This window comes from Lentinula edodes, assembly GCF_021015755.1.
Source record: "Lentinula edodes strain Le(Bin) 0899 ss11 chromosome Unknown C8R40scaffold_14, whole genome shotgun sequence".
NCBI classification, from domain to species: domain Eukaryota; kingdom Fungi; phylum Basidiomycota; class Agaricomycetes; order Agaricales; family Omphalotaceae; genus Lentinula; species Lentinula edodes.
Window position 1 is genome coordinate 643,029 of NW_025764320.1, and position 27,753 is coordinate 670,781.

Here is a 27,753-nt window from a genome sequence, read left to right on the forward strand (position 1 = left end):
AGCACCCCTGTTTTGACAACAATGGTCCTTTTCTGACCGCGACTCAGCATGCCGGTTTCACAGCCCCTCTCAAGGGATCAATGGAGCCACCCCTTGTACAGGTTGTGGTAGATAGGATTGATAGCACAGCATCGTCATAGATCATAGCTGTAATAAGTTCCAATCGTAAGAGCTCCCGATGGAGTGTAAGCCCGGGAGGGAGGTCCCGGGAAGTGAAGGTACAGGCTGACGTCCTCAAGCATTTGAGGTAGTAATGGAAAAGCGATATGTAGTTTAATGTAGGGGATAGCTTCGACATTACCTACATCAAGGTCCCTGAGCTCATGGAGCACTTGGGGACCTTGAGCAGGTTTGGGGAAGGTTGGCTCAACAAAATGATAGACGTTTGGGGAGCATTAGTATTAGTCGAGGGAGCTCAAAGACTCACTCAAATTGCTTATGCATGAGGTAAAAGCATGTATTGGATCATTTAGACGACCATAGAAACAAGATAGTAGTAGAGAAACAGAGATAAAGAAACAGAGAGTAACAGAAATCCGTATAGTTAGCAGGTACAAAGGGACAGGGACCAGACCTATGCAAAAGGGTGTGTGTTCAAAATATAAGAAGCAAGCATCCAAAGCGGATGGTGTGCGGCGCGGAATCTATGAGGCTGAGTTGATAGATTGTTAACAGTGTATATGGGGTGCCATCCCGGTTATGGCAAGTCTAAGGGAGGTTCGTTAAGAGTTATGGGAAATCTGTGGGAGGATGGAAGGAAGAGTTATGGGAGGTCCGTCGGAGGATGGGAGGTTCGTTAAGACAATTGAAACGACTGATTTACGTAGTTCCAGCAGTGTAAGGAAGGGAGCTCTACCAACAGGGCATGACACCTAAGGTCAGAGATTTTGTTTGTGACTACATTACTTCCTGCACCATCTGTAGTTGCAATAAGCCTCGGTGCCACCAGCCCTATCTATGGCTTGTTGAATCCTCTGCCAGTTCCGGTCCGACCATGGACTTCATTGAACAACTGCCAATGTCAAATGGTTATACAGCTATTCTAGTCATCATTGATTGATCTTCCAAGCAAGCAATTTTTATTCCAACTTTGGACACTATTACTTCTGAACAACTAGCTGAGCTCTTTGTTATTCATGTCTTCTCTAAGCATGGTGTTCCTAATCATGTTACTTCTGATCGTGGCTCTAAATTTGTCTCAGTATTTTTCCGGGCCCTTGGCAAAGCACTCTCCATAGAACTTAGGGGGGTTATAGTCACACACTTTGTTGATAACCTCGATGAACTCTATGACTTCCTTTGAGAGGAAATCCTTCTAGCTTGATCTCATTACAAGGAACAAGCTGATAGGAAAAGAATCTCACACCCGCAGTTCCCGATTTGCTCCAAAGTATTTGTTCTTGCTAAGCATATTCAATCTACTCGTCCTACTGAAAAATTCTGTGAAAAATATCTTGATCCTTTCAAGGTCATCAGTCAACCTGGTACTTTGTCTTACAAGCTTAAGCTCCCAGACCATCTCCATCGAATCCATCCAGTTTTCCACGTCTCAAAGCTGGAGCCGGTTATGCTGAGCCCATTTTCAAATCATACTCAATCTCCTCCACTTCCAATCAAAGTTGATGGTGAAGAAGAATACAACATTGCCGAAATCCTGGACTCCAAACTGGATAGAATATATAAACATTGTCCTCTATGTTATTACATTTGGAGGGCCAGTTACAAAGGTACTGACAATGAGCTCTCCTGAGTTCCTGCTGACAAATTGGTACCAGCATTCCATGCTCGATACTCTCACAAGCCTGGACCGTGATCACAAAAAACATTTTATTCTTTTTTCCGAAATTCCGTTCTCCACCGAAGTTTACTTTATTGCGTTGAGAGGGTAAACACAACGATAGCAAATTGAGTGTTTATCCTCTCCCTTATATTGTTTACTTCTTCTCTATATTTGTTTTCTTTTACTCTTCATTACTGAATACTTGTTTCCCTTATCTTTCTCTTATACTTGAACTACTGATACTCATACTAATTTTCTTCTTTTGCCGCTTTGAGGCCCGTTTGCTTTCAGTTTCAAAATGCAATAACATTATCGGGATCTCTCAATTTCAAAACTCACTTCAGCCACAATCTATAACAATGCTGTGCTGTTGATCCTATCTACCACAACCTGTACTACGTAACCATCCAATGCTCCCTAGTTCCTAGTAACCTTTAGCCCCTGTTAACAGCCTGCAGACCTTCCAGGACCTCCTAGGAACCTCTTCAAAGATCAACCCTTTCAATCTGAACTACTCTTAGGCTATTTTTGTCCTCGGTTGCGGTTCCCGTAGCTCTCTTCGAGCTCCAGCTTGCTCTTAGCACCCTGCAACATAAAACCCTTATACCAAAACCTACCCTAAGACCAATTCTGACCCAGGTCTTACAGTACAGCCTCATCCAGAAAAACCATAGTTAGCAATTACATATTCTGCAACCAGTTCATGTAAATTAATCTGTTTGTTATGAAAATTTGAACCTGCTTAGTGTGGAGAATTTCTTGCCACTGTTCTACTCATTTGCAAAAAAAAAAAATATTTTTAAGTAATAATCTGAGAGCAGCTGAGAGCACTTCCCAACAGACCCAGAGCAAGTTGAATATCTTACTTTTGGTGCTGGAGAGCGCTCTCCAGCAACGAAAGCACCCAAAGCAAAAATCAAAGCCTGCTCTGGGTGCTTTCACTGCTGGGAAGTGCTCCCATGTGCTCTGAGCTGCTTTCAGCTATTTAGCTGAACATACAGGTTTTGCAGATAATAAAACTTATTGAAAACATCATAAGTATTATACTAGTAGCACTATGTATCTCAGAAGAATGTTTTGTCTATTTTACCTGTAGGATAGGATAGAATAGGATAGTCAAATTAAGTGTACTAGGTAAGTTTGATTCCCAAACAACTACATTACCACACCACACATTTTCTACTTAAACTACTACAGGAGAAAGATTAACACACTGTGAAATTTTGGAGATCAATCAATTGAGCTATTCTAACACCCTCACTGAGGTTTGCTTTGATGATTTTAGTTGTGCAAAAAGTCAAGATCATGGTGGTTATTGCCGGACATTTAGGTAAGACTCCTTACTAAAATTTTCCATTCATTTTGTAAGGGGGAAGTTGAGCTTGGCCATCTCTCATGGTCATGTGTTAGTAACAATTATTACTTTATGTTGGTGTAAAGAACATCATTCAAGGTATTGCTCCTGAATCTGCATCTGCATAGAGAATTCCAGTAATAGAGGCCCAGTGTTAAGCACAGAAAAAAATGTAACTAAGCTGAGTTTGTCAAATGGTGTTTCAGGCACGTTGGTTCCAATAACCTATGAAATACTCATGAAGATAAATATCATGCAATGTCAGCCACTGTGAATTTTTCCAGACACAAGTGCAAAGATCTAATTCATTCAAATTGTGTCAATCTGAAACCAATTACTCAAAGCTTTCAATTTTGTCTGCCAAAAACTCAAAAACTTTTATCCAGCAATTCAAAAGCTGTTTCCTGTCTTTGCCTTGACTTCACGTAATGCCTAACGCCATTCAATAAGTGCAGCTTGCATAGATTTCACCACTTGCCATTCAGTTCAAGTGCATATGTGATACTTTCTTGTGTTTGCTGACTAAAAGGTCCACATATATTATGGCCATTCAGATTAAGAATAACATTTCTGAGTCAGAAGAATTGAGACCTAAGTTGAAGACAACTGAGAATGTGGCAATGAAAACAGTGCAGACTGCAAGAAGTGACTTGTCATGGTATTATAGTTTCCAGCTCAGTCCAAGTAGTTTCAACAGCTACATCCTAGCTAAGGGTCTGAAAGCAATTGAGAGCATTTCCCAGCAGTGAAAGCACTAGGATATACTCTCAGCCCTTAGCCATGCTTTGCTGATGTAGCAGATAGGTAATTGAAAGTGTTCGGCACCTGCCGCTTGCGGCCTTTCCCCCAGTCATAGCTATTTAGTTGTAATATTAAAATGTTCGGCCGTTGCCGCATGCAGCCTTACCCCCCAGTCACGAACATTCTACAATCTTCTACAGTCATTCTACGGCATCTAAAGCCGCTACGAGATGCCGTACACTCGGCTGAGCTTTGGGGTGATCTCATCGTAGAAGAATCCTTAGAGACTTTCACGTGGCAACATAAGTACTCGCGATCTGATTCTCAATCGAAATCTATTATCGGAACATGAAAAGGAAGGTTTTTATTCTAAAACTGCTCAAAAATCGACCAGGACAATAAACAAGCCAAGAGCCCCAATTTCAAAACTACATTTCCGCCTACTCATATATTCCGGTTATGGAAATTCAAACCTGAAAGATCTCTATCCAAGTTTAACAACTTAAATGCTAATTTCCTAGTGACACTAATTACGAGGTTTCAGCATGCTCTGCTCACGTTTGTCAATGTATCTTGTTAGCGAAATATCAAGATGTCAAGCTCGTTGAATGTAGATTCGTTCACCTTAAATCTTTGCAAAACCGTTGAAGTGGTCGGTACCTCTTTGCGACGCAATGTGACGACAATGTAAGTCAGTTTTTACATGCATATTCTATCTACTTCTTTTTGGATACTCTGAATGATTGGAATGAGCCAAAGTAGGTAATCAGACCACGCAAAATTCACACAAATTAGACGAAATTCGTATTAATGTACTTTATCATGTAACACCTTACAAAGTGACCTCCGCCTTTTGGGCAATAACGCGCTTCGCGGGCAACACTTAAAGCACGCCATTGATTTTCAGCTTTCTTTCGACTTCTTCCATCTGAACACCACACTAAAAATCATCTTCCGTTCTTTCGTCGTCTTCATTGGCTTTATTCTATTGCTTGCTGAATATGGATTTGTCAGGACTTTCAAAGAAAAGGTGATCCAGCAATTTTCGTACTCCTACTCAACGTTCACAATTCAACCCTAGATTTGGCGCAATTTTTATTGGACTATCGATAGCCGGATTTCTGCTTGGATGTCTGTATTGACATCAGTCGCTTCTGAAAGATAATTTGCTCATCGACCATAGTATGTTCACTGCAGACGTGGTCCTATTTTACTCGGCGAACGGATAGCAGAATTGTTCGATGCCTAGTAAGTACTACCGGTCTTGTAATCATATCGTTGTAGCTTCAACTTTCAATGTTGTAGGTCGGACTAGTTCTGCTCTTCAATTTGGTCCACCAAATAGTAATCACCAATAACGGTAAAAAAAAATACCTCAACAATTGCCATCTCACTAACGACGTTGGTGAAGTATATCACAATCTAATCCTCAATTACTCCGATTCAATCGTAGCGGCCTCTACCATTTGGTATGTTCATTAATTCTATCGGTGCAAACCATCGCAAAAGTCTGGTCGATGAACCGTTTGTAGGAGCTCAGCGGTAATTCCTTCGCAATTAAATTGCTTCTGAGATTTTAACTATACCGAACTTAGATTGAAACCCTCTTCAACGTACGTTTTGCTAAAAAAAAAAAATCTTCCTTGCAATAAGCCTTACTATGACGGACAGGGTTTAATTGCGCTATGCGTTCAAAGGTGAATAAAATTTTACATTTCCACAAGCGGCTTTTCTTACCTCGCATAGTTTCTGGACATGGCGAATTTGGCGACGTAAGTGTCCCGATTGGTCGAGTGACAATGAACGACATTGATATGAAGAGGATAGTTACGGATAAGAATTTGTTATGTACGGGCTTAGTGGTACGTCTTACAAACAATTATCCCTCCGCATTCTGTTGAACATAATGAAACTCAATAGGCTACGTTGGTTGTTGGAGAATTTGGTATCTCTATCTGTCCTTTCTTGTTGTCTTTGGTTGCAGCTAAAAAGATGAATTCGATCTATCCAGGCTCCGTTATTGGTGATCATTCATACCATCGACACTGCTCCTTAACTGACGAATTCTCGCAAAGCGTTCATAGCAGTTGTGTTGGTGCTTTGATTATATAACATCTCCTGTCTTTGCTCATTGCATTCGTAGATTGATTCATATTCAACCTCTCTTCGAATTCCAAACACATCTCAAGGTGGGAACGATTGCGGTTCAAACACAGTTATTGATTACTACATGTCTGTAGACGACTGTAATCGTGATGAATTCACTCTCAGTTGTTACCAACATCGCCATCGCCCTCATGTTCTCACTCTATTTCCAAAGATTTAAGAACGGATTCAAAAGGTAATTCGCTCTGAATCTCTTCTCATTTGCGTCGTTCATCAACCCTTCTGGTAAAGAACTACCACTATACTCAACAAACTGGTCAGCATCAATGGGTCTATATCTGCGTCATCGTCATCGAAATTTACACAGAACACTGATGTATTAGATTTTACTCGCTGTGAACACTGGCTTTCTTACGACGTCAGTTTTAATTCACACCCTCGATTGAAACGTATTCTCATCACTCATATGACAGTTCCTGTGCTATATCTTCCCTTGTCACCGTAGGTTCAAACTATTTTGTTTTGTTCTCCGGTTATTAAGCATCCTCAAGATTTTGATAGCTCCAGAAACTGTAGTATATGTCCCGTTCTTTTTTTGCATCGGACGCGGTTTGTTAGAACTTACCGTCATGATAAAGACATTCATAAACTCTTTAGTTCATACCATAACATTGCTGACTACGCTGAACGCCCGAGAAATGATTCGACAGTCTGATGATAATATGGAGACAAACCCCGCACGCAAATCTCCCCTTGTCTTTCGACCATCTGGTGTCTTGAATTCTTCTGGACAGAATACCGTAAAGGTCTGCATATATGTAATTCCACCTACTCCTGTAACTCATCAATAACAGGAGCAACGCAGGGATGGTTCAATCCGGACAATCAACCATGGAAACGACATGCACCACCACACATATTGTCATTCGTTCCAACCAGGAGACAATGTGTATGAGCTTCAGGACTTATCCAGAACCAATTTTCATTCAACGGTAAATATCAATTCATGCTCAAAATTGGTTGCAACTGAACAACCTTCCCCAGCTTACCAATTCTACCTCCGCTGTGAATATGCCTGTCTTCCCCCGCAACGTACATTTGGACAACGTTGTCTGATTTTGACCAAAAAAGATTTCTGACGATATCCGTCAAAGTTTTGGTATTTTGTGCATCCTCTTGACTCCTGCGTATCCAATAAATCACCCTCACCTTGTATATCGCTGTTGAATACAGTTTGTGTAAATAAATACAATCGACCAATGTGAGTTGATACGACTGTACGGTAACAAACCTTCCGTTACCTCTACTTACAGATCGAAGAATGAACAACAAAGGGTCATCCCTATTCAACGTAGCTTTATCCACCAGGCGGTTTCCTTCAAAACTAACACGTCTGACGCAACGCCTCTATCGATTACACCTCAATACAAAATATGTATGCATATCGTCTTCTACCTTCGACATAAGCAACATGTACGATCACCACAACTCAAACAAATCATACACCAAGTTTTAGTCCAATCGAGAATAACAAAATGAAAACATCGAGAAACGAAAAAAAAAAACCTTACGGTGAATCTACCTGACACCGCTGTTCGACTTTTTCTCCAATCAACTCGAACACATCTCGCAAGGTACCTCATTCACAAACGAATTTGCGTCCCCGAGCTGAACACTTCCTTGCTGAAGGTGTGAACGAGTTGCAATAGAGTCCCCAATTTCAACCTCATTCGCTCCATTCGAATCATCTGCATTACGAACAGATGCAATCAACGAAGCATCAGTAGGCATCGAGGACGTATACGACCTCTGCGTCGACGAGGCTAAATCCGTGGACGTAAAAGAACACCCGTCAGCTTGTGTGGACGAAATCGCGGCAGTTTCGGTGACTGTAGAATTTACAACGTTATTGAACCCGAAAACAGATCGACGATTCTTCATCTCCTTCGATATCACATTATCAACAGTGATCTGAATAGGCCGTGCAGCTGATCTTGTTCTCAGATAATACATTCCAGTTTTCAAGCCTTTTCTCCATCCATAAAAATGCATACTTGTTAGCTGACCCATAGATGGAGAGGCAAGATGAATATTCAAACTCTGACTTTGGCAGATGAACGCGCCACGATCCACGGCAAGGTCCAAAATCGTTTTTTGAGAAATTTCCCAAACCGTTTTATAAACAGACTTGACGTTGTCAGGGATAGCTGGTATGTTCTGAACTGAACCGTGGTCCGCCATCAGCATCATTTTCGTTTGGTCGTTCCAAAGACCTAAATCAACCAAATCTTTTACCAGCCAAGGACAAACGATTTGGAATTCGCCTGCAAGAACGCGACGGGTATACACATTGCTGAAAGGTAATCAGCAACTACATCGAAAATCATACATCACGCTTGCCTAGTGTAAGGTTCGAAACATTCATTGAAGCCAAGTATCTGACTCGTAGACGCAGTAGGCATCGGTGCAACAAGCAACGAGTTTCTCATGCCATGTTTTGAGATATTATCCTTTAATACACTCCAATCCCACAAATCTGTAGGGCATACGCCCCACAAATCGAACTGCAACTTACCCTGCTGAGCAGGACTACCTCTCCAAGTCGCGTAAGGACCATCCGTCATTGCGATCTCGCAACTTGCCTCGCATGCTCCGTGGTATATTGTTTCGAATATACTGACATTCAACTGTTTTGCTTCCGTAGAGTCAAACGCCATTTTCAACGCCATAAAGGTATCTGCCAACCCCTGAACTCCGATGCCAATAGGACGATTACGCGTGTTTGATTGACGAGCCTCGACAAGAGGATAAAAATTACGATCGATTATACGATTCAGGTTGAAGGTAACTGTCTTCGTGACATTGTGCAACTTGTGAAAATCATATTTAGAATTACCAGACGCATTCTTGATAATGAAGGCAGGTAGAGCAAGGGATGCGAGATTGCAAACAGCAACTTCATTCGCAGACGAGTACTGCACTATTTCAGTGCAAAGATTTGATGATTTAATCACACCGAGATTTTTCTGGTTAGACTTGGCTAAACAACAATTCAACAAAAGGTATAACAGAAACAAAACGAAGATGCGTACCATTACAAGCATCTTTATAGAGTATAAAAGGAGTCCCTGTCTCTATTTGAGCTTCCAATATATGATTCCACAACTTCTGTGCAGAAATGTTTTTTCGAGCTCGACCTTCTCGTTCATAGCGTTCATAAAGAATTTGGAATTCGGCTCCGTAAACATCACAAAGTCCTGGGGCTTCTCTAGGACAAAAAAGAGCCCAATCGCCATCTGCTTCAACCCGCTGCATACTATGAAATCTTTTAGATGAATGAGAATTATACATCGGTGGAAAAAGATCATACAACAAGTCTGGAACCCACAACGCATAGAACAAATCACGAGCCCGTAGTTCCTCTTTTCCATGGTTTTTCCGCAGATCGATAATCTCGAAAATGTCCGCATGCCAAGGTTCTATATAAATTGCAAATGAACCCGGGCGTTTGTTACCACCCTGATCTACATATCGTGCCGTAGCGTTAAAGACCTGAAGCATTGGCACTATCCCATTGGAATAACCATTCGTGCCGCTGATATACGAACTGAAAACAAAGTGAATTTTCAAGCAGGAAAATAAAAATAAATTAAATTAAAAAAAATCCAACATACCCACTAGCCCGAACATCGTGTATACTAAGTCCTATACCACCAGCTGTTTTACTAATCAAGGCGCAGTTTTTCAACGTCTCGAATATTCCTTCAATAGAATCTTCTTTCATGCAGACCAAAAAACACGATGACATTTGGGGCGAAGGAGTACCTGCACTGAAAAGCGTCGGAGTTGCATGAGTGAAATATCGCTCGGACATAAGGTTGTACGTCTGCAACACATGCTCAATATCATCTCCATGTATTCCGACAGCAACACGCATTAGCATATGTTGCGGACGCTCAACAATACGTCCGTTCAACCTAAGCAGATAAGATCGTTCCAACGTTTTGAAACCAAAGCTGCCTTCAATGTCATTCACTTCGATATGACTTAATAATAGTCGATAACGCACTAATTGTATGTGAAATCCCGACTATAGATAATGGCAGAGTCAAGAGTTTCCTTGTGTGCCATCACCGTCCGATAGCTGACTTCGGATATCATCGCCGCTGGCTCTCCAGTGGTTGGATTGACGTAATTGTACAGGTCGTTGATCACATCGGAAAACTTCTTTTCAGTTATTTTATGCAAGTTTGAAACAGCAATTCTAGCTGCTAGGATAGCATAATCGGGATGATGGATTGTGAGATATGCGGCAGTTTCCGCGGCCAGAACCTTTCAAAAGAAAACACTTTGAAATTGTCCAGCAAAGAGGAAAAAATCTCAACACCGACATCTAATTCGACCGTGGTTACAGTTTGACAGATACCTTGCATGACTTTTTTCGCGATTCTAAAACACGTTGATGTATTGACAATCAGACATTCAAAAAAAAAGAAAAACATACTGGATTGGGTGAACAAATCTCATATCAAGACCATAGCATAATCTGTTGATCCGGGACAGTAACTATACCGCACTAAAATAAACATGACTGTTTAACTTTGATTCAAATTAGCGCGAACCTTGTCGAACTGAATCATCTCTTCTCGCCTGTAATGTGGACAAAGTGAACAACTGCTGAATACTCCTCCACGAACTATTCTCTTACCCGTCTATTTTTGGAAATTCAAGCTTTTCAGTCGAATTGTAAACAAACATGCCACAACCACACAAACCTCGTTTCATAACGTACTGGAATTCCATTCTTTCTCTGGAACTTTGAAGAATTACCCAACAGACTTTTTTTCGATCCTTTAAATATACGAAAATCACGATGTAGACAAGGTCACGAGGAGACAATAAGCGCTTAAAGTTGTTACTCCATAACAGAAATCAATTTCCTAACCGAGACGATGAACCTTAGCTATCCTCAATTGGGCCGCGGTATAGTTCGTTCTTGAATAGGATCATATTACCTTTTCTGTAAATGGTAGATACCTTACATTTCTTCAATTGGACCGTACTAACTTACCATCTTCATTCATCATCCGTTTTGGTCCAGTTTGAAAACATCGGCATATCCTTTCAAATAAAGCAAGCAGACCGTATTTCAATTCAACCTTTGTTAACGTTACTCAAACGACTATTCTGACGTTCCATTCTGACAGAGAATATACCCCAAAAGAAACGCAATCCAAAAGTTATTTCATTAGAGCTTATTAGCAACCCACTGCAAATTCACTCTACACGGCAAAGATTCCCGATCCTCTTAAAAAGGCAGCAGCTCCACTCACTAAGAAAAGGATATGGAGAGTTCCACCTGTTCAATTTTCGAGTGTACAGTATCCTTGGCAGTTTTCTGTCTAAAAAAGGTAGTTTGCTGTACGTTCCTAATAAGCTCTATTACGATTGAATTCCCATCAATCTGTTAACCTATATCTAATCAAAATTCACGATTCACTCTCGAAAAGGTTGTTGACATCGCACCTCTATATACTTTTTTAGCAACTTCTAAATCAATCGACAACGCATACTTCTGACAAAAAAAAAGGTACAACACCATTCACAATTGCTCTGATCAATTTTCCGATGCAGAACAAAAAACGACCACTTATCCGATATGAAATTCACAAACGTCCTATAAAAAACCATCGGTTGATATCGAGGGCAATTCCTCACCGAGAAGTAATACTCGATGGCCGACTATTCTACTACACATCTGGTGTTACAAAGCACACCTTCCTTCGATGTTCATGATCGTACTGATGAAACAAACGCACACCCATCGAACAACCGCGACACCTCTGCACACAACTCTCCAAACTGCAGACCGCGTTACTCATATAAAACACTTGTCCGGTAAAGATACCTCTGATCAATGAACTTCGTCAAGTACTAATTCCAATGACAGTTGCGCAATCCACAACTCACCCGATCAAAAATTACAACTTCACCAAATCTATCACTTCATTGAGCGTACAGTCTGTACAATTTTCGCATTTTTTCTTGTGACTACTTAATTATATGTTCTTTGCAGTTCCCTTACTATAAGAATGCACCGAATGGTTGGAAAGTGAGTGCTTACATATCAAAAATTCTGCAACCTTTGACCAACCCGATCACGTTGACGTTGAATACGACGCATCGACTGTAACCGATATGCCTCTCTATTTCTTGTCTCGGATTTAAACAATTACCAATATCTAATGAACCATGAATCCTCGTAGAATTCGTTACGACGTACTCTGTCGATAAATCCATGCTTCGTGAAAGTACCTCGACCACACTATCAACCCGGTAAAGGATGTTACTGGACTGTTGTTGATAACGAAGCTTGTCACAACATTCACGTCATACCGAAAACGAATGAAAAATCTCCAAAAACAATCCAATATGATTTGAAAACACACAACCTGGATAACGACCTCCCAAGTGCAAACACATAACATATGATCTTACCTGATGCAACAGAATCCATCAGTCAAAAAAACCTTCAGGAAACATCACCGTACGTTCAAACTCAGTTTTAAGTATCATATCTTAATGACCGAATGATTTAGTTGTATAAAATCGCCTTATTGGAATGGAGCACCTTCGAAACCGAATAGACCAGTTACAACATGCCAAGGTACATGTATCTTCACATTCCTACGTCGAAACATCACTATACCCTACATCGAGTTCCAGAGTCGTGCCTCTGAATTTTGTTCCACCAGATCATATCGTTGACATTTTTCTTTCAATCAATCAACCTCCACCACAGGATTGTCATTAATTTTGGTTACAAATTCAACATAACGATACCCATATGTTTCGTCCTTCATTTCTCATCAAATACAATTGCTATCATTGTTTTACTTACAATTCGGAATTGTACATATACCAAATATCAATTTTTCCATCGGTTCATGCCTGATGTTTAAGATTGTAGCTAGCCCCACTAACGTCCATTCTCAATCACTCTCTGGATGATGAACCCTTCGATGTGGTAAAAAACCAAGTATCACACAACTGCGAGTTCCACATTGATCTTCCTGAATGTGAGTTTCTGCCGAAACACTTGTTAAGATAAATACATGATAAATATGTGAGCATGCAACAAAGCACTATTTACTGTAATTCAAGACTAAGAACTTTTCAGAGTCGGGGATTGCCGTGCTTGCGCGGCACTAAAGATCAATTGCGGAACCAGAGGCGGGTCGGAAATCGCTGAACTGATGGCCGACTTGCTGCCGGCAGCGGCAGACCTGCCTGCTCCAAAAGTGACTCATCGCCAACTCCTTATCTTATCCTATAACAAGCAGTCAGACCATTGACTCATCCCTACCTAAATGCCTTTCCGACGAACCTCCCCAATGTCCAACGACAACCGACTCCCCGTCTCCGACGACATCATCGACCGAATCCTATTATTCTCTCCAACATTCACCTCTCTCCAAGCCACCATCCTGACCTGCAAATCCTTCTACCACGTATTCCAGACACACCCAAAGTCCATCGTGCGGGCTGTGGCGTCGAACATCACTGGTCCGGCGCTGCCACAGGCGTTGGAGTGTATTCGGCATCCTGATATCGCGAAGTGCTCGTATAGGTTTAGACCTCCCACTCACTGGGGAGAGTCGGACGAGGAAGATGAAGATGAAGAGGATGGTGGTGGTGGTGGTGGTGGTTCGGAACATTCCTCGGATGATGATGATGATGACGACGACGACGATAGCGCGCGCGCGAAGAGGCTTGAGAGTGTGGTGCAAGAAGCAAATGAACAAAGGTCTAGATCTGAAGAGAACAATACACGCCCAGTGGGGGATGATACAGGAGATATTCAATCAGCTCCCATCACGATTGAAGAAACCTACAAGATCCTAGCGAATGCCAAAGTCGTAGCACGCTTGGAAGATCTATTCAGCTTCAGGCAAGTCAATATCCTCACCTGGGGTGTAGTAAATTCAACCAACCAACCAACCCCCCCTTTCCTCCTTTCGCTAGATACATCAACCGCTCCTTCTCCACCAGCCAACTCTCCGCAACAGAATCGCGAGACTTCCGCGTAGCCGTGTATCATTTCATGCTCTACAGTTCCATATTCCACCCTGGGACATGGAACCTCAGTTCCGACTCGGAAGACAACGACGACGACGACAACTACAACGCCAATCGCAATACCGCGAAGGCTGTAAAAAACCGAGAGATGTTAGAGAAACGAAAACAATTCCTCTCGAGGTTCTCTACCCCCGATCTGCTCCAAATGCATAGTGTGGCGGAATTTCTTAAAGAGATCCTATCTTGGTGTGTACGCGCAAGTGGTTATCCCCCTGGTACGTATCGCCGACGCTTTTCAGCGGTTCCTCCTAAAACCCCCCTTTCGACCTCATTTCATTTAATTTCATTTCATTCTCATTTAATTTTTCAACAGAAATCTGCGACATCGCACTCGCCGCCGGCCCCGCCCGCATCATCCAATGCTACAACAACCAAAACGAGGGACTCGCCCCATTAGAAGACATCCTCGATTTCTTCGAAGAGGAACTAGAATTCCACCCCATGGTCGCTGGGTATCTTTCCCTTCCCCTCGAAAAGAACCTCGAAACGCGGGGTATCAAACCCCCACCGTCGGATTTCACGCATTGGTATTCGATCTCGGGTCGTGCGGAGGAGAGTAATTCACAATGTCAGTTTTTGTTTCTTTTTCTTTTTTTTTTTCTTTGACGCGAAGTGGATGATGTTAATTGGGAAGGTTTTCTTTATCAACAGGTACTCGATGTCACCGTTCATTCGACTTTGAGCTCTTCACCAGAAGCAGTGCGTCCCTTCCTTCCTTCCTTCTCCCAATCCATATTTTTCATCCCATCACCATATCCCAGCCTTCACCGAACTCGCCACCTCCTCCTCCACCACCTCCTCCTCCACCACCACCACCACCTCTCCCTTCCCCCGCCTCCTCGATACAACCCCCAACTCTCCCTACAAACCCCAAACCATCCCTACATTCCTCAAAAACGCCCTCCGGCACAACACCCCCGAATCACAGTGCCTCCGCGCAGAAGGCACAAAACACGGTCGGGGGCTGCTGTTGCGGATTTGGGATGATCTGTGGACGTGGGGTTTGGTTAGACAGGAAACACCGTCCGTGGGACAGTATGATGGGGTAGGCACGGTGACGGCAGCGGCGATGGCGACGATAGCGGGGGCGATGGGGACCGCGACGACGATGGGGATGGCGGGGGCGACGATGGCGGGGGCGGGGGTGTTGCCGGATTGGAGAGAAGATGATTGTTTGTGTCAGAGTTGTTTCAAGAGTTTTCTGATAGAGAATCTATGGGTGTGGTTACGACAAGTAAAGGCTAATTGTATGTGTCCTTTTTCTCGTCTTATCCTATCCTATCCCATCCTATCCCTTTCTGTCCCTTTCTAATTTCTCTAAATCATCATTATCATCTCAGCTGCTCCACTAGCTGAAAACTGTTGGTACGTTCATGCATAATTCTAAATTCCATACATCCAATGGATCGACTGACCGAACCAAAACAAACCACTCACCTCACACTACAGGTACGGGTACAACTGTCGCACACAAACACATAATCTCGCACATGCGCAAAAGTTGAACGTACGTCGTTGGGTAAACATATATCCTTGTTGGGACCGGTTGCTGATTCATGATTGATAACTTTTTTTTCGTGCATTTTGTCTTTTGCCATTTGGTCGTGGTTCTGGTTTTGACTTTGGTTTTGATCTTGGGTAATCGTTAATGCAGCATTTGTGCGAACAAACGCGATTTTAAACCTCTTTGTGTCGGTATTGGGTGTTAAGCGTATACATACACATACCCAGCACATACACATACACATACATACACATACATACGATACTCATCCTCCAAATCTTCCTGTACTCGTACCCATCATCATGAATCATCATCATCATGACTCTACAGCAATACATATCTATCTTGCATATACACCTCGCAGTAGCACCTCCTTATGAGATATCGATATCCCGGAACCCTCCGGAACCTGGGTAGGTGAGATTTCGAGAGGAGGGTACTTTCGATAGGGTAAAATAGAATGTAATGAATACAATGTAATGAATAGAATACAATGAATGGAATACAATGAATGGAATAAATGGAATAAATGGAATAAAAGGAACGACTTGGAGACTCTTGCGCCGGTTCCGATTCTGTCCCTAATTATACACTCGAGTATCCGTTCTCTTGAATGAGTTGAGTATACGAATACGAGTATGAGTGTGGATGTGCTGGGTGTGGATGTGTTGGGTGTTGAGTATTAACGTTGAGTGATGGGTGTAGGGTGTTGGGTTTTGGGTACCGGGTATCGAGTTGTGTGTATCTACAACAATGCTAAAGCTAAAAAGATTTCTACGAGTTCTTCTGTGATGCATCATCTTTTCCCTCCTTGCCTTGCTCCTTGCCCTCTTTCCCTATCTCCTTGCCCTCCGTCCGCTCCTCCTTCCCTTCTTTCCGCTCCTCCTTGCCCTCCTCCTTTAACACCCCCAACTCCCTCTCCAACTCCCCCACCCTCCCCTCCAGCACCCCCAACCGCTCATCCACACCCCCCCTCCTCTTCGTCTCATTCCTCGCACTCCGATACGACTCCCCGAGTATCAGCGCCGCAGCCACAGAGAACAAAAACCCCTCCGCGAGGGCGTTGGCGCCGGAGTCGATTGCCTTGGTCTCTGACAACGGGCGAATATGTTGTTGTTTCGCGGGTCCACCGAGTATACCGGTACGCAGACGCACTTCGGTGCGGTACATGAGTTGGGCGAGGGACACGCAAAAGTTGCGGAATCGTTCGTGTCTGGAAGAAACACAAAACACAAAACAACAAACAACAAACTCAGCAACGTCCCTCTGGTGTATAAGTAAATCCCAGTCCCCTGTTATTGTAAACACTTACTCCTTAGCCTGTCGCTTAATCTGCGCACTAATAGGTTTCGCGATCGTCTATGTACGGGGGGGGGGGGGGGGGGGGGGGTCCTCGTTGAGCGTATTATCGCAGTATAGTATATCGCAGTATAGTAGTAATAAATAATATTAACACACGGGTGACTCACTCGGATAAGCAGCGTAGCGATCTTCGCTGACGCCATTGTGATTATGATTATGATTTTTGGGTGGGTTCTCTGCTAACCCTCTGTCCCTGGTTATGTTTGTGTTATGTGTGGTATATGGTGTATGGTGTATGGGATGGTCGTTGTGGATTCCGGGCTGTTCTTCCTTAGGCTTTGTGCTCTGTGCTTTGTGTATTCCAATTTCCGGGCTCTTCTTCGTTGGGCTTTGTCGTACAGCTGCTTTGGACTCTGTGCTTTGTCCTCCTTCGTACTCCTTCGTACTCCTTCGGGCGTGATCTATGCAGCCGTACAAACTGGAAGGAAGAAGGGATTTCGAGAGAATTCTCGAGAGTCTGATGAGTCTGATGAGTCTGTAGCCGTCTGCAGCAGTCTGGTGCGTCCGGTGCGTCTGTGGTGAGTCTGGTGCGTCTGATGAGTCTGTGGTTGTCCGTAATGACTCCGAAACCAAACGTCGAAATCGAAACCCGTTACGCGCCCCCCAGGGCGCCCATGTGCATCACCCCCAATTCCAATTCCAATTCCAATTCCGACAAATTCCGATTCCAATTCCGATTCCGACAAATTCCGATTCCAATTCCGACGGCGGAGTCGGAGGCCGTCGATATTACGCGGACTCTGCCGAGCAAGGCTGAGCTTACAAACAAACAAACACTCTTCCCAGGCTCTTCGTTCCTTTCCCAGGCTCATCCCAGGTGCGGGAAAAGAGAGGAAAAGGCAGGAAAAGGCTTAGGCTGGAACGCGTCCCTCGTGCTACCCGCGTGACATGATGTAACTTGGAGTCATACGTAATTGATGATGAATGATGTGTGATTGTAGATCGAAGAGGGTATGTACATATACCTACCCTCCGCTCCGCTCTCCACTCCAGTCTCCACTCTCCGGTCCGTCTTAGACTCAAGGTTAACACCCTTATTGCACCTGTACCCACCCTTTATCGCACTTGTACCCTACCCCTTATTGCAGTTGTACAATGTCCACACAACCACAACAACCACAACACACCGACGCCACCGCCCACGGGAACTCGACGGCGACGTCGATCTCGAATGCGATGTCGAATCCGAGCAACGCATCGGCTTCGGATGGAGTAGAATCAGTGAGGAAATCAGGTACGTGTGTGTCTGTGTCTGGGTCTGTGTCTGTGTCTGTCTGGCTGTGTCTGTGTCTGTGTCTGGCTGTGTCTGTGTCTGTGTCTGTGTCTGTTGTGGATATGGATAAGCCTCAGAGACAGTGTATTAACCCAAAATATGAATATGCTGTAGAACCAGGATCCATCGTCGACCAAAGTACCATCGACCAAAGTAAAGTCCAAGTACCCAGCACTGGTGCAAACCCCAACCCCAATCCCGAAGTACCGTTCAAAGAACGCGTGATCGGCGTAGCGAAGAAAACTCGGGGGACGGTGTGTATTATATTTTATTCCTTGAATATTAGATGTGGAACGCTGACCACTGATTGGATGATTGGATGATTTTGTAGATTCTTAACAAGGTATGACTTAACCTTATGCATCCTTTGCGTTGCGTTTAAAACTGTCTCACCAACAACCCTCTTACTTACTCGTTTGTTGAATGAATTACATAGCCCGAAGTGAAAGAACACGGAGAACGAATCCTCCAAGGGAGTGCGTCTGTGTATGATGCGACGGGTCGGTCGGTCAGCTGAAGATGAGGAAGGAAGATGGAAGATGAACCGCAGGGCTTTTGTGTGTAGAGAAATCTGTAATATTAATATGTACTATGTACTATACCGTTGAGACCTACCGTACTATGGAACCCGGTAAAGTCATAAATCCGTAAATTCATAAACTCATAAATGAGGTCACGTGAAGCTAATAGGAGGTCACATGGGAGCTATTACACCAGTGGCACATCTTATCAACTTACATCTCCTATTTTCAGTTTACAGTGGTTATTTCAACACCTCTGTGATTTGAATGTATATGATAAGCTCTGTTGATAAAACCTTGGAATAGTATTCAGGCAGATTAGGTGCAGGATAACAGTTGAAAAACCAGTGAGTGTGTTATAGTGTACATTACTTGCAAGGAGTTTCCCCAAGCTTGACAGTCAGCATATCAACTTGAAGTACTTACAATTCATGGTTGTTGTGATGTATAAATATAGCAGTTGTAATAAATAGTTGTACTCTATGTCAATGCATCTGCAAAACCTGTGTGTTTGCCAGAGCAAGGGTACTGGCTGGAGAGCACTCTCCAGCACCCAAAGCACTGAGATCAAAATTTTAAACTTGCTCTGGCTGCTGAAAAGTGCTTTCAGATGCTCTTGGAGAATTAGCCAAAAAAACAGGTTTTCCAGATGTGTACTTAATGACAGTGTATCTTTAATGTCAGTGTACTTTAATGTTAATGTCAGTGTATCTGTAATGTCAGTGTATCTGTAATGTCAGTGTACTTTAATGTCAGTGTATCTTTATGTCAGTGTATCTTTAATGTCAGTGTATCTTTAATGTCAGTGTATCTTTAATGTCAGTGAACTCAGTTGACGGTGTTATTACATGCCATTGCCTCAGTTTGCAAAATATCTGTGGACACTAGGTACATTCAACCAACATGAAATTTCTGTTGGTACCCTAAGACTCTAATGCCAGTATGTATACTGATCTGCAAAACCCTACATGACTATTAATTTTGCTGGAAAGTGCTTCCAGCTGTTCCCAGGTAAATAGCTAAGAGTACAGGTTTTAAAGATTAGTACATTGCTGAACAAATTCAATACTATATAACTTGAATGCCCAGAAAGTATCTCAGTATTCTTGGAGACCCCTTGCAAGGACTTTGGCTTAAATGAATTGCAGAGTAGATAACAATTTGTACAAATTTGTGTTTGCAAGCAATTTCCTAGGATTGTGGTCAGTGTATCAGTCACATCTGTAAAACCTATATTTTTGGCTAAGATCTCAAAAGCAGCTGACAGCACTGTCCAGCTGGGAAAGCACTCCCAGTAGTTTATGAGTGCTGAACAGCATGCACAGCACTCTTCAGCTAGTATCATTTGGTCTCATGAACATCCAGGTTTTACAGATCAGTATATGGTCAGTGTATGGTCAGTGTAGCAGTGTATTAATTGGTGTACAAGTACCACACCTCAGGCATGGGCCTGTCTGTTTGCCATACTAATCATTGTACTGATACAGCTTTATCCATGTCTAGAGCAGATTGATCAATGATCAAGCTCAAGACTTGGTGGTTAAGATGAGCAGAAGAATATCAAGGCTGTAAATAATGATGTCATCAAATTCATGAATTTACAGATTTACAAATTTACGGATTTACTGGTTTCCATACCACGCCACTTCTGATACCGTTGTACCAATAACCACAATTACCTCTCCGATCCTAACTCTCCACCACTAACTAGTACTAACTCCTCAACCACTCCCAAGTTCTAACTCCTCAACACAACCCCCACCCCCGCGCCCTCCTCTCCCCCTCTACGGAGTCTCCCGGTGGCTTTACTCCACCGACTGAGGAGGAACGAGTAGTTCCGCTTTTCTGGGGGGATGTATTCGATGCCGAGGGCAGCGAAGAGAGCGTGTTCGGTGGGTGTGGGGATGAGTGTCCATGAGCCAAAAGTAGGACCACCCCCCTCCTCACCCACCTCCCCCACCTCCCCCTCGGCACTCCCCTCGGTATCCCACCTCCACAACCCAAACTCATTCAACACCAACCCCATCCTATCCGCCCTCATCCGCATATCACGCACAAACTCCACATCGCCCGTGAGGAACAACAGCGCAGTGGCTTTCGATGGCATAGGCGCCATCGACAGATCCAGTTTCCGGAATACGTTCTGTGGATTGTGCGGAGTGCGGAGAGCGAGAAGTCGGGATCGGAGGGATTCTAATTCTACCTCTCCTTCTTCCTCTTTAAGTACCTGAGGAACACGTACAACCCCCGTCCACTTCCACTGCCCCACACTAATCTCCCCATCACACCCTTCCCCCTGTGGAACCAACCCCCCAGCTTTCAGCGCCGGAACCACCTCGTTCAGGAACATCGAACGAGCTCTCACAGCGCCCGGGATAACCGCAGGTGATCTAAACGCCAACTCTACCCTTCCTCGGCGGTCGGGTTTCAATTTGGATTTCGTGGTGGTGGTGGAAGGGTGTTTCCGGGGAATAGGTGTTTTTAATGATATGTTTGTTAGATAATCCCTTCCCCCCTCTCCCCCTTCTCCTTCCGCATCCCTCTCCCTCCCCCTCGGTCTCCCCCTCCCCCTCCCCCCCATCCCCTCCCCCAGCTTCGGCCTCGGCACATCCCTCCCCACACCAGCCCCAAACAGCGGATGAAACAAACACACATCAATCCTCTGCGAAATCGGGAACCCCCTCCGATACGCTCCGACGCACACGACTTCGTACTGCGGTGGTAACAGGGCTTTGATGAGTGCGTGGACACGCGTGATGTCGGAGCGCGTGGCGGGGTGGAGGATGTGTGTGAGGTAGCGGAGGTTGGTTAGTTGGGTTTTGGTTAGGTGGGAGGAGAGGGGGTGGAGGGGGTGTGGGGGGGAAGGGGAATTTGGGGAGTTTGGGGAAGGGGAGTTTGGGGAATTTGGGGAGGAAGGGGAAGGGGAGGACTCGAGATGGAGATAATGTTGAAGTTGTTGAATACTCGTAACACCAAGATGCACCAGTTCTTTTGCCGTAGTCAACCCAAGCCCGGGGACTCCGAGGAGTTCATGTACGATCCTCATCCGTGCTTGGTCTTTTGCGCGTTTTCCTTCCCCCTTCCCTTCTCCCCCACCATTCCCTTCTCCCCCACCATTCTTCCCTGTCTCACCCCTCATATCCCTGATATCCCTCAAAACCCCCCTCACCACCCCCCTCAGCTCCCTCTTCATCCCCCCAACGCCTTTCAACCCCTCCACCTCCCCCTCATCCCTGATCTCCCGCTCCAAATACCCGATCTCCTTCATCGCCCGGTTCAGCGCGCGGATTCTGTACCGGTCGCGGTCCGCGCGGAGGGTTTCTTGGGTTCGTGCTGTGGGGTGTTGTTAGTCAGATAGATAGATAGAGGAGGGAGGGAGAGGTACCTTGTTCTAAAACACGTATGATTCGTTCGTTTGTCGTTTGTTCCTTCCCTTCATCCGCTTTCTCCCTTTCTTTCTCCTTCCCCTTCTCCCTATCCTTCCCATCCTTCCCTTTCCCTTCATCCTTTTCCCCCTTCTCTTTCTCCCTTTCTTTCCCTTTGGTCTCGTATGTCCCTACCAACCGTACACCCCTTGCACCCCCCAATTCCCCCAATTCCCCAAAACACCTCGGAGATTTCAAAACGCGTATTCTCCTCCACGCGCTGGATAACATGTATGTATTGTATCGCCGCGGTAGATGGTAGATGGTACTTAGAGGTAGAGGTGGTGGTAGGCGATGGTGGATGGTGGTGGTGGTGGTGGTAAGCGGTGGTAGGTGAGGCGGTGGTACTTTGACGTGGTGGTGGTAGATGGTAGTGAGGTACTTAGACGCTGTAGACGCGGTAAAAGACGGTAGACTCAGTACACAGTACACAGTAGACGGTACGCCAACAACAACAACGACGACGACGATGTACGACACACGCGACGCGGGTAGGGTAGTGTATCAAAACCCGTTCAACTTTTTTTTTAACACGTGCCAAGTAGTAAGTACCAAGTAGTAATTTATAAGCGCCGACCTCGGACCGACGAAAGAAGTGAACAAATCACATGTTTGTATAATAGCGCGCGCCAAGTACGCTAAGTATCGAAGTACACCGTCAATTTCCATATGTAATTCTTGTAATTCCCTAAACTCTCACCCCCCTCCCCTACCCAAGATGAGGCTCATGCAAGCAAGGTGGGTGGGGTGGCTAACATCCAACCATCCAACACCCCCATCCAAAATATCCTGTCATTGTTCTTACATTTTACATTTTACATTTATTCTCTACTTTCCAAATTATGTGGCCTTAAGTTATATATCAGCCCCATTGCCTAGTACTAAATCAGTCACAAGAGAACATAAATCAGAAAATTTAAACACTGAAACATTCACATATCCCAAGTAATGAGAATATAATCAACATAGTAAATCACTGTGTCAGACCTAATAGTCTCCACAGACCTAACAGTCTCCACAGACCTAATAGTCTCCACAGACCTGATAGTCTCCACAGACCTAATAGTACTATTGTTATTTTCATTACAATCAAGGTAGCGCCTGCATATCTACATCTACATCTACTATAGCAGTCTGCCAGCAATATGTAAACGTAAACAATATCAATATCACACCACCCCCAAAAGCATTTAGTTGTTACCTGTCACACGAGGGGTAAGGTTCACTACCTGCCACACAAGAGCTTCACGTTCATCTCATAAACTCTCCGATGCAGCTTTCAGGAATTGGTGGGAGTTGAAGCCCTCAGGCCTCAGTTGTTTATACAGATGAAAAGGTGAAAGTGCATTGAGATTTGTGCGGTGTATCAATACTAGTAGGAATCTTGGAAATGAGGAATTTGTTAAGGTACCGAGTAAATGTCAAGTCCATGCCTCGGGCCTCCATTCCACCGCTCGGCACTCCGAAGATCCACCTTTATTGTAATCTTACTCTTATTGTTCTTTCTCGCTACACATACCCTTTCGTTCTAGTCCCTCTTTATTGTCTTTTACTTTACCCTGCAGGTACTACTCGTATAGCTCCTAGTAGTTAGTCTGGCGCTCCGCACCGCTGCGCCACTCCGTAGATATAAATACTGCCTGTACGCTACTGTAGTTCCTCAGTTTAATTATCAACTTAGATCTCCCTTCCCAACTTAACTCTTCTCTAAGTCTTCAGGCTCAACGCCTTGAAGTACGTTCCACTTGACCTTAGGACTTGAACGTTCTCTGGTCCGCTCCTCGTCATTGGCGATACCGCCGCTCCGACTTGGCTGCTCCTCAGTTCCTCCCTTCTTTACTCTTGATCTCCGGGGACTAACAGCGTAACGGCGGAGTGGTTAATAACTTCACTACTGTCCCACTCGTCTTCCGCACTTAGACACCCTGTGGCTCTGGCACGGATACACGGTGTACATGATCTTAACAGTATAATTAAACTCAATCCGTTAACGTCGTACTGACATATCATTTTTATGCCTCCGAAAACTCGAGCTCAATCTAGAGCTAACTCCGAAGAAAACACTTTCTTCACCACAGCCAACAATCATTTGCCCCATTCTCCGAATCTATCTCTGCCATTGGTCAACCACGTCGCCGTAATCGCGGTTTCGGTCCAGCCACTGTCCCTACTACGTCGACTCTTCCTGAAGCCATGGAAGAAGAACAACAATTCAAATACAGTACCTTGTACACTGGTGACGGACAACCTGTCCAAGTTCTGACCCCTCGCCGTGGACAACCCCCCGTGGTCGCTCCGGCTCGGGGCCGTTCAACTACTCGAATTGATTCTCCAATTCTCCAAGCCATAGCCCGCCGTACGGGGAAACAACCCCAACGTCGCGCTGCTTCTGAATCTCCTTGTGACCCACCTCCTCACTTCGATTTGGACACCGGCGATCACGATGATCAAGACCCTCCTGTCGACCCCGACGATCCGGGCGCCGACAACAATAATGACGATCTGGATGACGACTCCGGCGGTTTACCGCGTGGTGAGCCTGGTGACCCCAGTGGACCTGGTGGACCTAGTGGACCCCGTTCTCCTATCTCTCCTGACATTCCCAACGAGCAACGTGCTATGTTGGAACTCCTCTCGGGATTCAAGGGTTCCATTGAAACCCTCGGTACCATTCTCGCCACTCTCGGCCATCCCTCTGACAGCTCTGAATCCAAGAGCAAGGTCAAGGAGCCAGAGGTATTCGACGGTTCGGACCCCCGAAAACTCAAGACGTTCTTCGTCAATCTCGCCCTGGTCTTTAATGACCGTCCAAAGTACTTCACCGACCAACGGAAGGTGAACTACACCCTTTCCTACCTCAGTGGGTCAGCCAAAGAGTGGTTTGTCCCCGATATCCTAGACCCGGATCTCGACTCGCTGCCGGCCTGGACGTCCTCCTTCAAAGCCCTTGTAAAGGAGCTTCAGGATAATTTCGGCGTTTACGACGCCCAAGGCAAGGCCGAAGATTCTCTCGGTAATCTGAAGATGAAGGAAACCGAGAACATCCGGAAATACAACATCCGGTTCAACACCCTGGCTGCTAGTACCAACTGGGATTCTGCTGCCCTGAAATGGGCTTATGGACGAGGCTTAGCTGAGCGCATCAAGGACGAAATGGCGCGTTTGCCCGAACCGACGACGCTCGCCGATTACTGTCAAGAGGTTCTTTGTATTGACAATCATTATTGGAAATGCGAGGAAACTAGAAAGCGTGAGGCTGGTAAGCCTTTCATTGCTCGGAACCCGAAGAAGGGTTCCTCGGACTTTAAGACTGGTTCTACTAACCAGCAAAACAACTCTCAGCCATCTGGCTCTTCGGCGCTGTTCACGCCGAAGCCTAAACCCTTCTCTGGTGGTAAGCCTAACAATAATGGTAAGCCCCAGAACTCTTCGAATTCCGGCCAATCCGGCGGTCAGCGCCCTGCGTTCAACCATCTTGGTGCAGATGGGAAGGTCCTTCCCTCCGAGAAGGAAAGAAGGATGAAGAACAACCTTTGTCTCTTCTGCGGTGGTAAGCATCAGATTGCTGACTGCAATAAGCGAAAGGCCCGAGAATCGAAGGGCCGTGCTGCCGAGGTTGAAGAAACCCCCGAAGCAACCGTCGAGGTTGTCGAAGAGGAATTGGAAAACTAATCCGCAGCTCTTGTGCCCCGGTACGAAACGGGAGCTGCGTTGATCAGGTTCGTACCTCACCTGGGGAGTTATATCTCAACGCGTCCGCTCTTTCTTCTATTGAACGATCTCTTGTAATATCTTTGACTACTGAATTTCCTTTGTCCGATTCGGCCGCGCCGGCCGAACCTATTTCTGCTCTTCTCAAATTTCTTACTCTTGTTGATTCTGGTTCTACTGACTCTTTCATCGATACTCGTTATGTTTCACAAAATTCCATTCCTACGACCAAAATCTCTCCTGTTAATCTTCGTCTCTTTGATGGTTCATTATCTTCTAAACCCATTACCGATATGGCGAATATCACTGTTCGGTTCCCTTCTGGCGAGCTGCTTCTATTACCCTTTTATGTTACTCATTTAGATTCATCTTGTAAAGCAGTATTAGGTTACAGTTTCTTATCCCGCTACAATCCATTGATTGACTGGGCATCTCGAAACATTACGTTCCGTAACACTTCACACTTTGATTCTCCACAGACGTCTGTGCCTTCTGCCATCAACCCCGTTGATGCAAAGGTCGCTGTTCCGCTACCAGAACTTTCGCCGTCGGTTTCACCGACAATTCTGGAGACCCCTCCTGGGGACTCACCTCGCTCTCGCTCTCGCCCCCACTCTCGGACTTCACGGGCCAAGCCCCTTTCGTCCAAATTCCCCTTTGAACCCATCTATTCTTACCCTACGGTCTCTCAATTCGCTGCTCAACTGGAAAACCCTGAGGTCGACATTGCACTCGTTAGTGCTGCAGTCTTTAACAGGGCTTGCAAGGACGCTGGTATGGAACCTATTCTTCTTCGTGCTATCCACTCAGAGGTCACGGCCCGCGCCGCCGACCGCTCTTCCACCACTCCTACTGTCCCTCCACTCCATCCTTCTATCCCAGAAGAGTACGCCGAGTTTGCAGATGTCTTCGACAAGATTGCTGCAGATTCACTCCCTGAACACAGACCTTACGACTTGAAGATTGACTTGGAAGAGGGCGCTTCGCCGCCCCTCGGCCGTATTTATCCTTTGTCTGAAAAGGAGCTAGTCGCCCTTAAAGACTTTATTGACAAACAGCTGGCTACTGGTGCCATCACCCCATCATCCTCTCCTCACGGCGCTCCGGTCCTTTTTGTCCCGAAGAAAGATGGCAAACTTCGCCTTTGCGTCGATTTCCGTGGACTCAATCGTATCACCAAAAAGGATCATTACCCACTCCCACTCATATCAGATCTTCTCGATGCTCCGAAAAGAGCTAAAATATACACCAAATTGGATCTCACTCACGCTTATCATCTGGTCAGAATCGCTGAAGGTGACGAATGGAAGACCACCTTTCGGACCCGTTACGGCTCCTACGAATGGAAGGTTATGCCGTTCGGTCTTACAAACGCCCCCGCGGCGTTCCAGCGGTTTGTTAATGACATCTTCTCTGACATGCTCGATGTTTGTGTCATCGTCCATCTTGACGATATTCTGATCTACTCTGATACGCCAGAAGAACACCGTGAACACGTCAAGGAGGTTCTTCGGCGACTTCGCCATTATCGGCTCTACGCCAATCCCGAGAAGTGCGAGTTCAATATGGATACTGTTGAGTATTTGGGTTATATTCTTTCTCCCGACGGATTAACCATGTCCAAGGAGAAAGTTCAGACAGTCCTAGAGTGGCCGGTCCCGAGGAAGGTTAAGGACATTCAGTCCTTCTTGGGTTTTGCAAATTTCTATCGTCGTTTTATCTATAATTATAGCGATATCGTTGTGCCGATGACTCAGCTTACCCGAAAAGGCGCTCCCTGGATCTGGGACAACAGCTGTCAAGAGGCCTTCGAAAATCTCAAATCTGCTTTCACTTC

At 45.0% G+C, this 27,753-nt stretch overlaps 7 protein-coding genes across 7 annotated transcripts; 4 read left to right on the plus strand and 3 right to left on the minus strand.

Moving 5' to 3' along the window:
- Window positions 1–5,674: 5,674 nt before the first annotated feature.
- Window positions 5,675–7,097, plus strand: C8R40DRAFT_1169843 (uncharacterized protein; the record flags this gene model as incomplete). The annotated part of the gene is made up of 11 exons (XM_046231444.1): window positions 5,675–5,737; window positions 5,796–5,898; window positions 5,951–5,966; window positions 6,019–6,064; window positions 6,116–6,216; window positions 6,273–6,399; window positions 6,455–6,482; window positions 6,543–6,590; window positions 6,639–6,787; window positions 6,836–6,973; window positions 7,026–7,097. The coding sequence occupies 11 exons, from the start codon at window positions 5,675–5,677 to the stop codon at window positions 7,095–7,097; spliced, it is 891 nt and encodes a 296-aa protein (XP_046087274.1).
- Window positions 7,098–7,624: 527 nt separating this feature from the next.
- On the minus strand, window positions 7,625–11,863 carry C8R40DRAFT_1160372 (ribonucleoside-diphosphate reductase large chain; the record flags this gene model as incomplete). Its single annotated transcript, XM_046230010.1, has 12 exons — window positions 7,625–7,664; window positions 7,756–8,334; window positions 8,382–9,021; window positions 9,074–9,297; window positions 9,352–9,588; window positions 9,656–9,997; window positions 10,051–10,313; window positions 10,373–10,430; window positions 10,486–10,547; window positions 10,604–10,631; window positions 10,753–10,772; window positions 11,852–11,863. 12 exons carry the CDS (start codon window positions 11,861–11,863, stop codon window positions 7,625–7,627), a joined length of 2,505 nt encoding a protein of 834 aa, XP_046087275.1.
- A 1,260-nt stretch (window positions 11,864–13,123) lies between these two features.
- On the plus strand, window positions 13,124–15,741 carry C8R40DRAFT_153695 (uncharacterized protein). The gene is made up of 7 exons (XM_046234188.1): window positions 13,124–13,932; window positions 14,007–14,335; window positions 14,434–14,688; window positions 14,772–14,819; window positions 14,882–15,367; window positions 15,461–15,485; window positions 15,570–15,741. Exons 1-7 carry the CDS (start codon window positions 13,352–13,354, stop codon window positions 15,682–15,684), a joined length of 1,839 nt encoding a protein of 612 aa, XP_046087276.1. The 5' UTR covers window positions 13,124–13,351; the 3' UTR covers window positions 15,685–15,741.
- Window positions 15,742–16,003: 262 nt separating this feature from the next.
- On the minus strand, window positions 16,004–17,129 carry C8R40DRAFT_1186786 (optic atrophy 3 protein-domain-containing protein; the record flags this gene model as incomplete). Its single annotated transcript, XM_046233009.1, has 3 exons — window positions 16,004–16,888; window positions 16,937–16,983; window positions 17,094–17,129. 3 exons carry the CDS (start codon window positions 17,127–17,129, stop codon window positions 16,399–16,401), a joined length of 573 nt encoding a protein of 190 aa, XP_046087277.1. The 3' UTR covers window positions 16,004–16,398.
- C8R40DRAFT_153718 (uncharacterized protein) lies at window positions 17,015–17,543 on the plus strand. Its single transcript, XM_046234189.1, has one exon. It carries the CDS (start codon window positions 17,197–17,199, stop codon window positions 17,506–17,508), a length of 312 nt encoding a protein of 103 aa, XP_046087278.1. The 5' UTR covers window positions 17,015–17,196; the 3' UTR covers window positions 17,509–17,543.
- Window positions 17,544–17,787: 244 nt separating this feature from the next.
- On the plus strand, window positions 17,788–18,903 carry C8R40DRAFT_1100997 (uncharacterized protein). The gene is made up of 4 exons (XM_046227926.1): window positions 17,788–18,220; window positions 18,374–18,513; window positions 18,591–18,602; window positions 18,696–18,903. The coding sequence occupies exons 1-4, from the start codon at window positions 18,082–18,084 to the stop codon at window positions 18,774–18,776; spliced, it is 372 nt and encodes a 123-aa protein (XP_046087279.1). The 5' UTR covers window positions 17,788–18,081; the 3' UTR covers window positions 18,777–18,903.
- A 1,472-nt stretch (window positions 18,904–20,375) lies between these two features.
- C8R40DRAFT_1236763 (uncharacterized protein) lies at window positions 20,376–22,754 on the minus strand. Its single transcript, XM_046233416.1, has 2 exons — window positions 22,166–22,754; window positions 20,376–22,113 (listed from the first exon to the last, which is right to left on the minus strand). The coding sequence occupies exons 1-2, from the start codon at window positions 22,434–22,436 to the stop codon at window positions 20,519–20,521; spliced, it is 1,866 nt and encodes a 621-aa protein (XP_046087280.1). The 5' UTR covers window positions 22,437–22,754; the 3' UTR covers window positions 20,376–20,518.
- Window positions 22,755–27,753: the final 4,999 nt, after the last annotated feature.